A 15,052-nucleotide genomic window follows, 5' to 3' on the forward strand; every position below is an offset into this window, starting at 1 on the left:
GATCAGATTGGCTAGTTTTGTGTGATTATGATTTCAGTGTGTGATTTCTGATGCCCTCTCGCAACACCTACCATCTTACTTGGGCTTCTCTTACCTTGGATGTGGGGTATCTCTTCACGGCTGCTGCAGCAAAGCACAGCCTCTGCTTCTTACCTTGGACAATGGGTATCTCCTAACAGCCACCCCTCCTGACCTTGGACGTGGAGTAGGTCCTCTGGGCCCTCCTGCGCCCACGCAGCTGCCGCTCCTTGGACGTGGGGTTGCTCCTCTCTGCAAGATGGATTGTATACAGAGTCAAAAAAGAAGTCATAATAAAATTTAAAAGACTTAAGTCTTAAAGAGTATGTTTGCTCTTTATAATATAAAAGCTATATTATAAACAGATTAATATAATGTAGGAAGAAAAATCTTCAAATATCTGGAAATTAAATAACACAATTCTAAATAACCCATGGGTCAAAGAAGAAAACATAAAAGAAATTTTAAAAATATTTCAACCGATGATAACATATCAAAATTTTGAGATGCAATAGGCCAATGCTTAGCAGGAAATTCATAGCTTCAAATGTTTAGTAAATAGAAACAAGATAAAATATCAACCATTTAAGTGTTCATCTATAGGAGCTAGAAAAAGAAGAGTAAATTAAACCCAAAGTAATTAAAAAGAATAATGAAATTAGTAAGAAGAAAATGGTAAGAGCAGAAGTAAATTAGATACAAAACAACCCAGAAAATTAATAAAGTCAATCAATTAATCTTTTGAAAATATGATTGAAATTGACAGAATCTTAGGAATACTGATGAACAAAGGTGAGAAAAGTATGAATTACTATTATTTTTAACAAAAGAGGGATATGGTTATAGTTCCCATATATATTAAAAGAAAAATAGAAATCATATCCAATTTTTACTAATGAATTTGATAACTTAGATGAAATGGACATGTCTATTATAAAGTACAGCTCAACAAAATTGACACAAAAGTGATAGATAAAAATTAATTAACCTAAATATATTAAATTGAGTTTATAATCAGAAACTTTGACATGAAACTCCAGGCCCAGAATACTTTTCTATAGAATTCTAGCAAACATAAAGGAAGAAATAATAAATAGTATACTGTTTTTGGGAAGTGAGGTCAGCTTAACCCTGACAGGTACATCAAAAAGAAAAATATTAATCAATATTACTCATGAACATATACACCAAACTCTTTGAGCTCTGGGTACCTGCTAAGCCAGGGAAGCTGTCATCTTCTATCACAATTATTTACTGGGACCTCATCAGTCATCATGAGATGTTCCCTGACAATTATAAGATCCTGAAGATCCTGAGTGGGCTGTGCCTGAAAGTGGAAGGGAAGATGGTCAGTACGGCTGAGGATAATATTGATGAAAATGTACTTTGCTATCCAGTGCTTTCAGTACCCAAGGTAAAAGCACATTATTCACTGGTGTTGATATGATCATGAATCATCACTTGCAGAAAACTAGTTTTACAAAAGGAGCATGTAAGAGAAATGCAAATCAAAACCACAATGAGGTACCATTTCACGCCAGTCATAATGGCTGCTATCCAAAAGTCTACAAGCAATAAATCCTGGAGAGGGTGTGGAGAAAAGGAACCCTCTTACACTGTTGGTAGGAATGCAAACTAGTACAGCCACTATGGAGAACAGTGTGGAGATTCCTTAAAAAACTGGAAATGAACTGCCTTATGACCCAGCAATCCCACTGCTGGGCATACACACCAAGGAAACCAGAATTGAAAGAGACACGTGTATCCCAATGTTCATCTCAGCACTGTTTATAGTAGCCAGGACATAGAAGCAACCTAGATGCCCATCAGCAGATGAATGGATAAGAAAGCTGTGGTACATATACACAATGGAGTATTACTCAGCCATTAAAAAGAATACAGTTGAATCAGTTCTAATGAGGTGGGTGAAACTGGAGCCTATTATACAGAGTGAAGTAAGCCAGAAAGAAAAACGCCAATACAGTATACTAACACATGTATATGGAATTTAGAAAGATGGTAATGATGACCCTGTATGTGAGACAGCAAAAGAGACACAGATGTATAGAACAGTCTTTTGGACTCAGAGGGAGAGGGAGAGGGTGGGATGATTTGGGAGAATGGCATTGAAACATGTATAATATCATATATGAAACAAATTTCCAGTCCAGGTTTGATGCAGGATATAGGATGCTTGGGGTTGGTGCACTGGGATGACCCAGAGGGATGGTACGGGGAGAGGGGTTCAGGATGGGAAACACCTGTACACCCATGGTGGACTCATGTTGATGTGTGGCAAAACCAATACAATATTGTAAAGTAAAAAAAAAAAGAAATGAACAAAAAATCAAAAACTTGAACTCCATAAAAAAAAAAAAGAAATAAATCAAGGCTTTCCTGGTGGTTCAGTGGTAAAATAATCTGCGTGACGACGCAGGAGACGCAAGTTTGATCCCTGATCTGGAAAGATCCCACATACCACGAAGCAATTAAGCACATGTGCCACAACAATTGAGCCTAGGCTTAGAATCTGGGAGCCACAACTGCTGAGCCCACATGCTGCAACTACTGAAGCCTGCATGCCCTGGAGTCTGTGCTCTTCAACAAGAGAAGCCACTGCAATAAGTCTGTGCACTGCCACTAGAGTAGCCCCTACTTGCTGCAACTAAGGAAAAACTCAAGCAGCAACAAAGACCCCGCACAGCCAAAATAAATAAATTAAAAAAAAAAGAAATAAAAGATTCCATGAACTCAATCAGAGGCAGACTTGAAGAACAGAGACCAGAAAGAATAAAACCTATTATGAGAAAGTCTGAGAAATAAATCAAGCATTTCCTGCTAATTTTAAAAAAAAAACTACCAGTTTTTTGTTGGTGGAGATATGAACCTAGATAGTGTGGTTGCTCTACTAGACTACCATAAGGATGGTATCACCCATGTATGATTTTCTTTATGAACGGTTTCAGTTCAGTTCAATTCAGTTCATTTCAGTCGCTCAGTCAGGTCTGATTCTTTGTGACCCCATGAATCGCAGCACGCCAGGCCTCCCTGTCCATCACCATCTCCTGGAGTTCACTCAGACTCACGTCCATCGAGTCCGTGATGCCATCCAGCCATCTCATCCTCGGTCATCCCCTTCTCCTCCTGCCCCCAATCTCTCACAGCATCAGAGTCTTTTCCAATGAGTCAACACTTCGCATGAGGTGGCCAAAGTACTGGAGTTTCAGCTTTAGCATCATTCCTTCCAAAGAAATCCCGGGGCTGATCTCCTTCAGAATGGACTGGTTGGATCTCCTTGCAGTCCAAGGGACCCTCAAGAGTCTTCTCCAACACCACAGTTCAAAAGCATCAATTCTTTGGTGCTCAGCCTTCTTCACAGTCCAACTCTCACATCCATACATGACCACAGGAAAAACCATAGTCTTGACTAGACGGACCTTAGTCGGCAAAGTAATGTCTCTGCTTTTGAATATACTATCTAGGTTGGTCATAACTTTTCTTCCAAGGAGTCTTTTAATTTCATGGCTGCAGTCACCATCTGCAGTGGTTTTGGAGCCCCCCAAAAATAAAGTCTGACACTGTTTCCACTGTTTCCCCATCTATTTGCCATGAAGTGATGGGACCAGATGCCATGATCTTTGTTTTCTGAATGTTGAGCTTTAAGCCAACTTTTTCACTCTCCTCTGTCACTTTCATCAAGAGGCTTTTTAGTTCCTCTTCACTTTCTGCCATAAGGGTGGTGTCATCTGCATATCTGAGGTGATTGATATTTCTCCTGGCAATCTTGATTCCAGCTTGTGTTTCTTCCAGTCCAGCGTTTCTCATGATGTACTCTGCATAGAAGTTAAATAAGCAGGGTGACAATATACAGCCTTGACGTACTCCTTTTCCTATTTGGAACCAGTCTGTTGTTCCATGTCCAGTTCTAACTGTTGCTTAGAAATGGAGAAATGTTAACAAATCTGGCAGTAACTTTGGATCTTTCACATATAATCATAAATTATTCCATTTTTCATCCACACAGGAAGAGAACTTAGGTAAATGGAACTAGTGTCATTTGAGTTCTTTGACTTTTGATTATTAGATTATAAGGGCGGAGCTTATAACATCAGCAAAATGACATCTTTTATTGAGCATGTTATGTGCCAGACACTGTGCTAAGGGGGCAAATTCACATAGGTTATGTATGTCACACCTATTATTCATACCTTCACAAGCAGATGATTTTCAAGGTCTCTTCCAAATTCAAGGACTATGAATCTTATGGAAGGGAATATGTATCCTCTACTGTTTTTGAGGCAAGTGGAAGTACTCCTGGTCTTTACTACTTTTGTTGATACCTTCTCTTTCCTATGCATGTTATTGTTGGGGTTACCTTTAATGATAACATCAAATTAGGAGAGGCTAGACTTGGTTTGTTGTTATTGTTGTTTAGTCTGACCCCATGGATTGTTGCCTGCCAGGCTCTTCTGTCCATGGGATTTCCCAGGCAAGAATGCCAGAGTGGGTTGTCATTTCTTTCTCCAGGAAATCTTCCCAACCCAGGGATTGAACCCATGTATCCTGCACTGGCAGGCAGATTTTTTACTGCTGAGTCACCAGGGAAGCCCTACTAACTTTATTGGGCTATAGTCTGGCCAGTGTGTGCGTGCTAAGTTGCTTCAGTCGTGTTCAACTCTTTGCAACCCCATGGACTGTAGCCCATCAGGCTCCTCTGTCCATGGGATTCTCCAGGCAAGGACACTGAAGTGGGTTGCCATGCCCTTTTCTGATAGTCTGGCCAGTAGGTGGATCTAAAGGATTTTGCTAATAAACACATGAAAAGATGCTCAACATCACTCATTATTAGAGAAATGCAAATTGAAACTACAATGAGATATCACTTCACACCAGTTAGAATGGCCATCATCAAAAAGAATCTACAAATAATAAATCCTAGAGAGGATGTGGAGAAAAGGGAAGCCTCTTGCACTCTTGGTGAGAATGTAAATTGATACAGCCAATATGGAAAACAGTATGGAGATTCCTTAAAACACTAAGAATAAAACTACCATATGACCCAGTAATCTGACTAGGAGGCATATACCCTGAGGAAACCAAAATTGAAAAGACACATGTACCCCAATGTTCATTGCAGCACAATTTAGAATAGCTAGGACATGGAAGCAACTCAGATGTCCATCAACAGATGAATGGATAAAGAAACTGTGGTATGGATATACAGTGAAATATTATTCAACCATAAAAAGGAGTGCATTTGAGTCAATTCTAATGAGGTGGATGAGCCTATAGTCTATTATACAGAGCAAAGTAAGTCAGAAAGAGAAAAGTGAATATTGTATAGTCATGTATATATAAGGAATCTAGAAAGATGGTACTGATGAAATTATTTTCAGGGCAGCAAAGGAGACACAGACAGAGAGAACAGACTGATGGACACAGTGAGTGGGGAGGAAGGAGAGGATGGGATGTATGAAGAAAGTAACATGGAAATAAACATTACCATATGCAAAATAGATAGCCAATGGAAATTTACTGTATGCTCAGGGAACTCAAATCGACTCTGTAGCAACCTAGAGGTGTGGGAAGGGGAGAGAAGTGGGAGGGATGTTCAAGAAGGAGGGGACATATATATATACCAAATTGCCAACATCCGTTGGATCATCAAAAAAGGAAGAGTTCCAGAGAAACATCTATTTCTGCTTTACTGACTATGCCAAAGCCTTTGACTGTGTGGATCACAATAAACTGTGGAAAATTCTGAAAGAGATGGGAATACCAGACCACCTGACCTGCCTCTTGAGAAATCTATCTGCAGATCAGGAAGCAACAGTTAGAACTGGACATGGGAAAACAGACTGGTTCCAAATAGGAAAAGGAGTACGTCAAGGCTGTATATTGTCACCCTGCTTATTTAACTTCTACGCAGAGTACACCACTAGAAACGCTGGGCTGGAAGAAGCACCAGCTGGAATCAAGGTTGCTGGGAGAAATATCAATCACCTCAGATGTGCAGATGACACCACCCTTATGGCAGAAAGTGAAGAAGAACTAAAAAGCCTCTTGATGAAAGTGAAAATGGAGAGTGAAAAAGTTGGCTTAAAGCTCAACATTCAGAAAACGAAGATCATGGCATCTGGTCCCATCACTTCATGGGAAATAGATGGGGAAACAGTGGAAACAGTGTCAGACTTTATTTTTTTGGGCTCCAAAATCTCTGCAGATGGTGACTGCAGCCATGAAATTAAAAGATGCTTACTCCTTGGAAGGAAAGTTTTGACCAACCTAGATAGCATATTGAAAAGCAGAGACATTACTTTGGCAACAAAAGTCTGTCTAGTCAAGGCTATGGTTTTTCCAGTGGTCATGTATGGATGTGAGAGTTGGACTGTGAACAAAGCTGAGTGTAGAAGAATTGATGCTTTTGAACTGTGGTGTTGGAGAAGACTCTTGAGAGTCCCTTGGACTGCAAGGAGATCCAACCAGTCCATCCTAACGGAGGTCAGTCCTGGGTGTTCTTTGGAAGGACTGATGCTGAAGCTGAAACTCCAATACTGTGGCCACCTTATGCGAAGTGTTAACTCATTGGAAAATACTGTGATGCTGGGAAGGATTGGGGTCAGGAGGAGAAGGGGACAGCAGAGGATGAGATGGCTGGATGGCATCACTGACTCATTGGACATGAGTTTGAGTGAACTCTGGGAGTTGGTGATGATAGGCGGGCCTGGCGTGCTGCAATTCATGGGGTTGCAAAGAGTCGGACACAACTGAACTGAACTGAGCGACTGGACTGAACTCAACTGAGAAGACTTTTTTCTCCCTAAGTTTGACATTTGCATCAGGGAACTGGGCAAATTTTTGTACAAACTGAATGTAATCAATGTATTAAGGAAATTTAATTATTTGTATATACTATAGTCTGTTTTCCCTCATAACTTTACCTTATTTATTGGTTTAATGTTCTTACTTAAATAGTGACTATGTACCAGGAAGTATAGTGATGACTAACCATATGTGGCTATTTATATTTAGGCTTAAATAATTAAACTTAAAAATCCAGTTGCCGCAGTCATTCTTCAACAGCTTAGTATCCACATGTGCTTAGTGGCTACTGTATAGAACAGCACAAATGTAACACATTTACTTCATCACAGTAGAGCTTTTGAACAGTATCATCAGGCTTTGATTTGCATAATAAATATGTTCGATTTTTTCTGTTCAGTTCTTTTCCATGTTATATTTTTAGCTATTCATTCCGTGTTCAGACCAAACATGTAGTGAAATATGAAATTTCAAAGTTTTGTTTCAATGTGCTACTTGCAGACTATTGATGAAAAAGGAGAGTTCAGTGTCCCGAGTTGCTACGGAAATATTAAAAATGATAACGGTGGTTCCAGCCTTACCTTTGAGCATCCTCTGGATGATGTCAATGTGGTCGATTTGAAATGGATCCATGACTTTGTATTAAAATCTCTGGAACTTGTCTATCAAGTAGAAAAATGGGAAACACTCGTATCACTTGCCATTCAGTTCAATGCAGTTTCGCAGTAAGTACCTCTGATAGGGCGGGTAACAGCAATAGACTTTACTGAGAGGAATGTGTCTTTACTAATGTTTGTTTCTAATATACATTTTACTCTTATCTAGTGAAAGATATACAGAGCAAGTGACTCCACTCCTGGTTTACGCGCAGCGCCAGCTTCTACTGCAAATATCCAAATGCAAGGGCCCAGACATCAGCCAGCAGGCTTGTGTAAGATATGAGACTGAATACAAACAGAAGGTAAGTTTGGCTCTGTTATTCATGCAGTTGTGATTTCTTAGTACCCGTATAACTAGCAAGATTTGGGGTCAGATAAACGTTGCTATTTTCACTTAGGCATTTATCATTCAAATCAGCAAACATTGTTGAGAATCACTGTTTGCCAGTATTTTCCCGATTCAGAGAAAAAAAGAATTAAGTCCTTGTACACGAGGAGCTTATATCCAGGTCAAAGCTGGATTACCATTAGACACAGTGGGAAGAGTGCTGGAGACATAGCACTCCTTTAGGAGCCATTAAATGTTTTGATTTCTTTTACAATAAGAAGAAAAAAGGAACTTTTATGTTAAAGAAAATGTTGCAGTTTTAACAATATTTTTTGATGGAGCCATAGGCCCATGAAGGCAAAAGTACCTAGGGCTCACTGATGACATGTTGCAGCTTTAAGTTGGGGGAGGGAAGAGATACATCTATTTTCTCATTTATTAGCTTAATAAATATGTATTGACTCCCTAAGATTAGAGCTGCTGCATTCAGTTGTGCAGTCTGTGTCCTGCCCTAGGGCACTTGGCATATGTTGGGGTGCTGAATCCAGCCCCTGCCCACACACTAGTCCATGTAGGGTTGAGGGGCTTGCAGCTCCCCAGAGAAAGCTCCCATTTTTTTTTTTCTCACAAAGACTGCTTATGGTCTTGGCATATTCTTGCCTCTTGCATATTCTATAAAGAGAGAGCTGTGTTCTTGCTTTATGGAGTTTAGTTTCAGAAGCATGGAGATAGGACCAGTGGATAAACATGTAAACAGATTAAAAGATTTATGATCAGCATAAATTCTCTGAAGAAGATAAAATAGGTACATGGGATAGAGATAGGCTGAGGTGAGAGGTGGAAAAGTTGAGCCGAGGTGATCAAGAAGGTCTCTTGGAGATGGTCACATTTGGTGGGAAGGGGCCAGCCCTATAGTGGAAAAGAACATTCCAGCCTAAGGAGAGAATAGGATCAAAGACCCTGAGAAGGGACAGGAAGGAAGCTCAGACCCTACAGTGCAGCAGACAAGAGAGATCAGAATAAGGGGCTGCTCCTTCTGCATCTTCTTGGGTGCTTCCTCCTCTTCTCCCCAGTGTCTCAGTGTTAGTTCAGCCCAACGCTCTGTTCTTGGGCCTCCAGTACTCTATTGAGGTATTCTCCGTTGGAGAGTTAACTCAACTTGTGGCTCAAAGTAAACATCTTCATGATGATGGCTACCAAAATTACATGTCCTGTCTAGACCTTTCTCCTGTATTCTGTGCTGACGTATCTAACTGCCTGTATCAGTCAGGGTTTAATCAAAGAAGCAAAACTAGTTACAACTATCTCTCCTCTCCCCAAATGTCCACATTGCTTTTTCCCACACCTTTTCCAGTCTTGACTAAATATCACACTCTCTGTGAAGACTTTTTCCTCACTGCCTTGTTTAAATGTATGTGTCTATTTGTCTGTTTTTCTCTATAGCATTTATAACTTAGTCCACTTTATCACGTACTCTATATATTTTGTTTATTGTCTATCTCCACTAGAATAAGTACCACAAGAAGAGGAATTTTTGCTTATTTTTTTTTCTGCTATATCATCTGTGAGCTTAGAGTAGTGCGTGGCACATAATAGTTCAATGAAGATTTTTTAAATGAAGCTGGAGAGGTGGGAAGGACTAGGTCAAGTAAGGTCTTAATAGGCGGGGGGAAGGAATTTGCATTTTCTTAGACTGTCCTTTCATCTCCTAATAGAGGTAACTACAAGAGACAATAATAAAGAAGCATCGTCTACGTCAGACTGGGGTTCAAGGATGGTTGTATTTTGAGCAGAGGTGTGGGAGGTGGGGTGGAGAAATGGAGAGAAGAGGATCTTGGACCTTTTAAAAGAATTACCTTATGTCTAAAAATGATCTGTTTCATATATTTTATCATTTTAGGACTCAATTATCTGTTAAAAAATACTTTAAAAAATACTACAGAGGACGTTAGTTCTGAAAAACTCCACCAGGGAAGTTTAAATTACGTTAATTATGAGTAGAGGGGAAATATGCCATTGAAAAAGCAGCCTCTATTTTAAATATGTTTCAACTTACATAATGGGAGATATATTTAGACTAGTGAATTTATAGAACATCAGAGAAATTATTCTAATTGCTCTACATAATTTGCCTAATGCTTTTCCAGCTGTGGTATACATAAGAAATATGAAAAATTATGTAGCCACTTTTTTTCCCTCAAAAGTTCTCATGATTGAATGTTACTCTGGAGCTTTTATTTGTAGCATCTTTTTGTATCTCTTCTTTTTGGCTAATGAAAAATAAGATGAACATTTCAAGTAAGCAAAAATTTTGGCTCTAAATACCTAAGTAATGTTTGTTTTCTTTCTTTTTAAAGATAACCTGCCGAAATTTCGTTGGAATACAGCTCAAGATTAATCCTCCAACCAATAAAGGGACAGCTATAGGACAGCGAGCAGATGTCCTTAAAAAGCTTATCCATTCAGGTTGGAACCAATCTTAGCTTGAAGCTCTTTCTCTCTTCTTCAAAGCAAGATTTGCTGTTGTGTTCTGCATGTCCAGTCTCCTATAATTAAAGTGTTTGTAAAATCTCTTTTGCAGATTTGACTGAAAATAATCCACTTGATATTTGCCATCTTATATTGCTATAAATGTCACTTAAGGGGAATTAAAACTCATGTCTTTTATTAGTTTAATCTGTAAGTTAAAAAGGGGAAATAAGAGAAGAGGGAGAAAGGAAATTGATGGGAAAAATTAAAGATGAGAAAAGACTGTTTCACAAGTTTTTCTCTGTTTTTAATCTCACTTGGGAACTCTTTAAACTGATCTTTCGTTATTTTCTTGGTTCTATCTTAATCGCCATAATAACTTCCATTTCCATAATCAGTATGGATTATTTTTCTACTGGTGTTACCAAGGTTAACTTGTTGGTTTTTAAACAAGAGTACAACAGAAGATTCTGAAACATTATGACTCCTTTGCTTTTAGCTGGTGAGGCCTCTTGGAATGTTTTGGCAATGTGGCTTTTAAGAATGAGATGATGGGAAGGGATGAAAATGGAAGTAATACCTCTCTCAGTGGTGGTTTTCCTGTCTCTGTTTTGGGTAGAGGAAAGAAATGCAAGTCTTCCCTTTGCTATCCCCTGCATTGACAGGGGTGTTTTTTACCACTAGCATGATCTGGGAAGCCTTGATATGTTTGGATTCCTTCATTTATTTGTCTATTGATTTTAGGTATGTATGTGTGTATGTATGTATTTCTGCATTCATTCATTCATTCATTTCTTGAGTCAGGCAGCCATTCAGTCATTCAGCAAATATTTATTGAGTATCTACCATGTGTTAAGTGCTATACTAGGTCCTGAGAAACTGGGAAAGATTGAAGGCAGGAGGAGAAGGGGATGACAGAGGAGGAGATGGTTAAATGGCATCACCAACTTGATGGACATGAGTTTGAGCAAGCTCCGGGAGTTGGTGATGGACAGGGAAGCCTGGCGTGCTGCCGTCCATGGGGTCACAAAGAGTCGGACATGACTGAGTGACTGAACTGAATGAGTGACTGAGGTCCTGAGAATACAAAGATGAATGAGACTAAAGATTTGTTACATGATTTACAGCCCATTGAAAGAGACCGATAAATAAGCCAGAGATGATAGTGTAGAGTGGTAAGGTCTATACTGTTGTGACTCCTGCTACTGCTATAAACAATAATAGTTAATGGCTAGCATCATTTTTGAGAGACTCTATGTAATTTAGTGGGGTTATCATAAAAGTAAAAGGCAAAAGTTGAGAGTAGAAAGGTCGGCAGGAAATGGATAATAAGGGGTCTTAGAAGGTAGGGTAAAGAGACTCAGATTTATCTAGGAAGCTGAAGGGAGCTAGTTAGAAGGGTTTAAAGAAGGAAAATGAAATGATCATATTTGTGTTCTTGAAGGACACTTCAGCAATGTGGGGAATAGGTTGGAAGGAGACCACATGGTGGCAGGAGAGCATGATGAGGTCCGAGCTTAGATAGTGAGAACAGAAGGGTGGGCAGTTGTATGCTTGTTAGGTGAGGGGGATGCACGAGGAAGGGAGGAGTTCAAGTTGCTTTGATTTCTGGCTTGAGTGGCTAAGTGGTTGTGGTATCTTCACTCTATTAAAAAATACTGAAGCTGGGGGCAGGTTAGAGGAAGACATCTCTTTGCTATTACTGAGTTTGAGGTGTCTGAATAATAACTGAGTAGAATCATCCAGTCAGTCAGTGATCAGTGCAAAGAAATAGAGGGAAACAATAGAATGGGAAAGACTAGAGATCTCTTCAAGAGAATTAGAGAGACCAAGGGAACATTTCATGCAAAGATGGGTACAATTAAGGACAGAAATGGTATGGACCTAACGGAAGCAAAAGATGTTAAGAAGACGTGGCAAGAAAACACAGAAAAACTGTATAAAAAAGATCTTCATGACCCAGATAATCATGATGGTGTAATCACTCCCCTAGAGCCAGACATCCTGGAATGTGAAGTCAAGTGGGCCTTAGGAAGCATCACTATGAACAAAGCTAGTGGAGGTGATGGAATTCCAGTTGAGCTATTTCAAATCCTAAAAGATAATGTTGTGAACATGCTATAGTCAATATGCCAGCAAATCTGGAAAACTCAGCAGTGCCCACAGAACTGGAAAAGGTCCATTTTCATTCCAGTCTCAGAGAAAGCAGTAGTTAGAACTGGACATGGAACAACAGACTGGTTCCAAATCAGGAGAGGAGTACATCAAAGCTGTATATTGTCACCCTGCTTATTTAACTTATATGCTGGACTGGTTGAAGCACAAGCTGGAATCAAGACTGCTGGGAGAAATATCAATCACCTCAGATATGCAGATGACACCACCCTTATGGCAGAAAGTGAAGAAAAACTAAAGAGCCTGTTGATAAAAGTGAAAGAGGAGAGTGGAAAAGTTGGCTTAAAGCTCAACATTCAGAAAACTAAGATCATGACATTTGGTCCCATCACTTCATGGCAAATAGATGGGGAAACAGCAAAAACAGTGTGAGACTTTATTTTCTGGGGGGGTGGGTGGGTGGGGGGCGGGCTCCAAAATCACTGCAGATGGTGACTGTAGCCATGAAATTAAAAGACGCTTGCTCCTTGGAAGAAAAGTTATGACCAGCCTAGACAGAATATTAAAAAGCAGACATTACTTTATTGACAAAGGTCTATCTAGTCAAAGCTATGGTTTTTCCAGTAGTTATGTATGGAGAAGGAAATGGCAACCTACTCCAGTAGTCTTGCTTGGAAAAATCCCATGGACAGCGGAGCCTGGTAGGCTACTGTCCATGGGGTCTCAAAGGGTCGGACACAACTGAGTGACTTCACTTCACTTCATGTATGGATGTGAGAGTTGGACAGTAAAGAAAGTTGAGCAGCAAAGAATTGATGCTTTTGAACTGTGGTTTTGGAGAAGACTCTTGAGAGACCCTTGGACAGCAAGGAGATCCAACCAGTCCATCCTAAAGGAAATCGGTCCTGAATATTCATTGGAAGGACTGATGCTGAAGCTGAAACTCCAATACTTTGGCCACCTGATGCGAAGAACTGACTCATTTGAAAAGACCCTGATGCTGGGAAAGATTGAGGACAGGAGGAGAAGAGGATGACAGAGGATGAGATGATTGGATGGAATCATCGACTCAATGGACCTCAGTTTGAGTAAACTCTGGGAGTTGGTGATGGACAGGGAGGTCTGGTGTGCTGCCATCCATGGGATCACAAAGAGTCGGACACTACTGAGTGATTGAACTGAACTGAACTGATGATACATCAGTGAGGCACTCAGCAGGTTTGTATTTTCATCACCAATGCATGGTATTGGTTGAAATCAGAGGCTTGAACAAGGTCACCCAGAAGGTGTTCTTAGGAGTATGGACCTGGGGATGCCATCACTTTGGAATCTGTGTCAGTCAGAAAGGGCTGGGGTACATAGCAGTTATGAACAATCCCCAAATCTCATTGCCATAAGACAAGGAAAAGTCTGTTTCTTGCTCATGCTTGTGTTCAGTGAGTGCCTCCATCATGGATTGATGGAATGTCCATCTCAACACAGGCTTCCATGATTGTTTTAGAGGCAAGAGACAGGACACTAGTGTTATCCTCTACGGCAGCTATAATTAGAGGCATATAGTAAATGGTTAAGACTTTGAAGTGAAACCACACGCATATACCACACACTTGCACTGAGGGCTTTACGTGGATTGTTTTATAACAACCCCAATAAAATTCACTGGACTTCAGGCACTCTGATAAATGTTTTGTGAATATTAGCTTACAACTGCCTAATGAGGTAGGTTTGTTGTTGTCTCCATTTTTTAATGAGGAAAAATAATGTTTTGTGTATTTTTCATATTTTATAATTTTATATTCATAGTTTATATATAAGTCAGATGATGGCTCTTCAAGCTGATACTTGAAGGTGACATATTGTCCACAGTTTTACTGGCTAAAATCATGTGGCCACATCTAACTTCAAAAGGGGTGCATAGTGTGATTATACTCTGTGCCCCAAAGGATAAAGACAGACTATGTGAAGAGCCCTAGTGACTGTGATGGAAAAAACAGAGGCAGAGCCCATATCTGAAAGAAATTGGGATATAGCTTAAGAGGTGGGAGGTAAAGGAACTGAGAGTGTTACAAATAAGGCCAAGGAGAGAGAGAGAGTGTATGAGTCAACAGTCAGAGAGAGGTCAACTAAGATGAGGGATTCTGTCCATTGGATTTGGGAGGTCACTGTCCCTGGCCTTTCTGCTATGACAGCCTCACCTTAGGGTCTTGCTATAGCTGTTTCTCCTTCCTGAAGTGCTCTTCCCCCATCTCGGTGGCTCTCTGATAAACCCCTCACTTCCTTAAAATCTTTGTGCGTATCTCATCTTTTCAGTGAGGCTTACCCTGACCATTCTGTTTGAAACTGCATCCTGCTTCCTTCCTTCCAATTCCCCTTACCCTAATAAATGTATTCTTTTTTTTCCCCCTGAAGCGCTTATAGCCACTTATCACATTCTATAACTCAGTTTTAAAAAACATATTTATTGATTACTAGTCTGTCTCTGCTGATAAAAGGTAAGCTCTGTGAGGTCAAGGACAATTGGTTTGTCCATCGATGGAATCCACATGCCTTCATCAGTACCTGACACATAGTAGGAACTCAGTGTCCACTTGCTGAATGAATGACTTTAACAATAGTAGTTTCAAAGAAATGGTTGTGAGGC

At 40.0% G+C, this 15,052-nt stretch overlaps 1 protein-coding gene and 1 pseudogene across 1 annotated transcript in view; both read left to right on the forward strand.

Annotated features, from left to right (window-relative positions):
- Nucleotides 1–15,052, forward strand: part of CFAP54 (cilia and flagella associated protein 54) — a 325,750-nt gene that overhangs the window by 143,127 nt on the left and 167,571 nt on the right. The window contains exons 37-39 of the mRNA XM_069585110.1: nucleotides 7,342–7,565; nucleotides 7,666–7,801; nucleotides 10,185–10,293. Coding sequence (XP_069441211.1) covers nucleotides 7,342–7,565; nucleotides 7,666–7,801; nucleotides 10,185–10,293 — 469 coding nt within the window. The remainder of the gene's footprint in view (nucleotides 1–7,341; nucleotides 7,566–7,665; nucleotides 7,802–10,184; nucleotides 10,294–15,052) is intronic.
- Nucleotides 1,193–4,179, forward strand: LOC138435218 (translationally-controlled tumor protein-like; annotated as a pseudogene).

The sequence above is a fragment of the Ovis canadensis genome, chromosome 3 (assembly GCF_042477335.2).
Source record: "Ovis canadensis isolate MfBH-ARS-UI-01 breed Bighorn chromosome 3, ARS-UI_OviCan_v2, whole genome shotgun sequence".
NCBI lineage: Eukaryota > Metazoa > Chordata > Mammalia > Artiodactyla > Bovidae > Ovis > Ovis canadensis.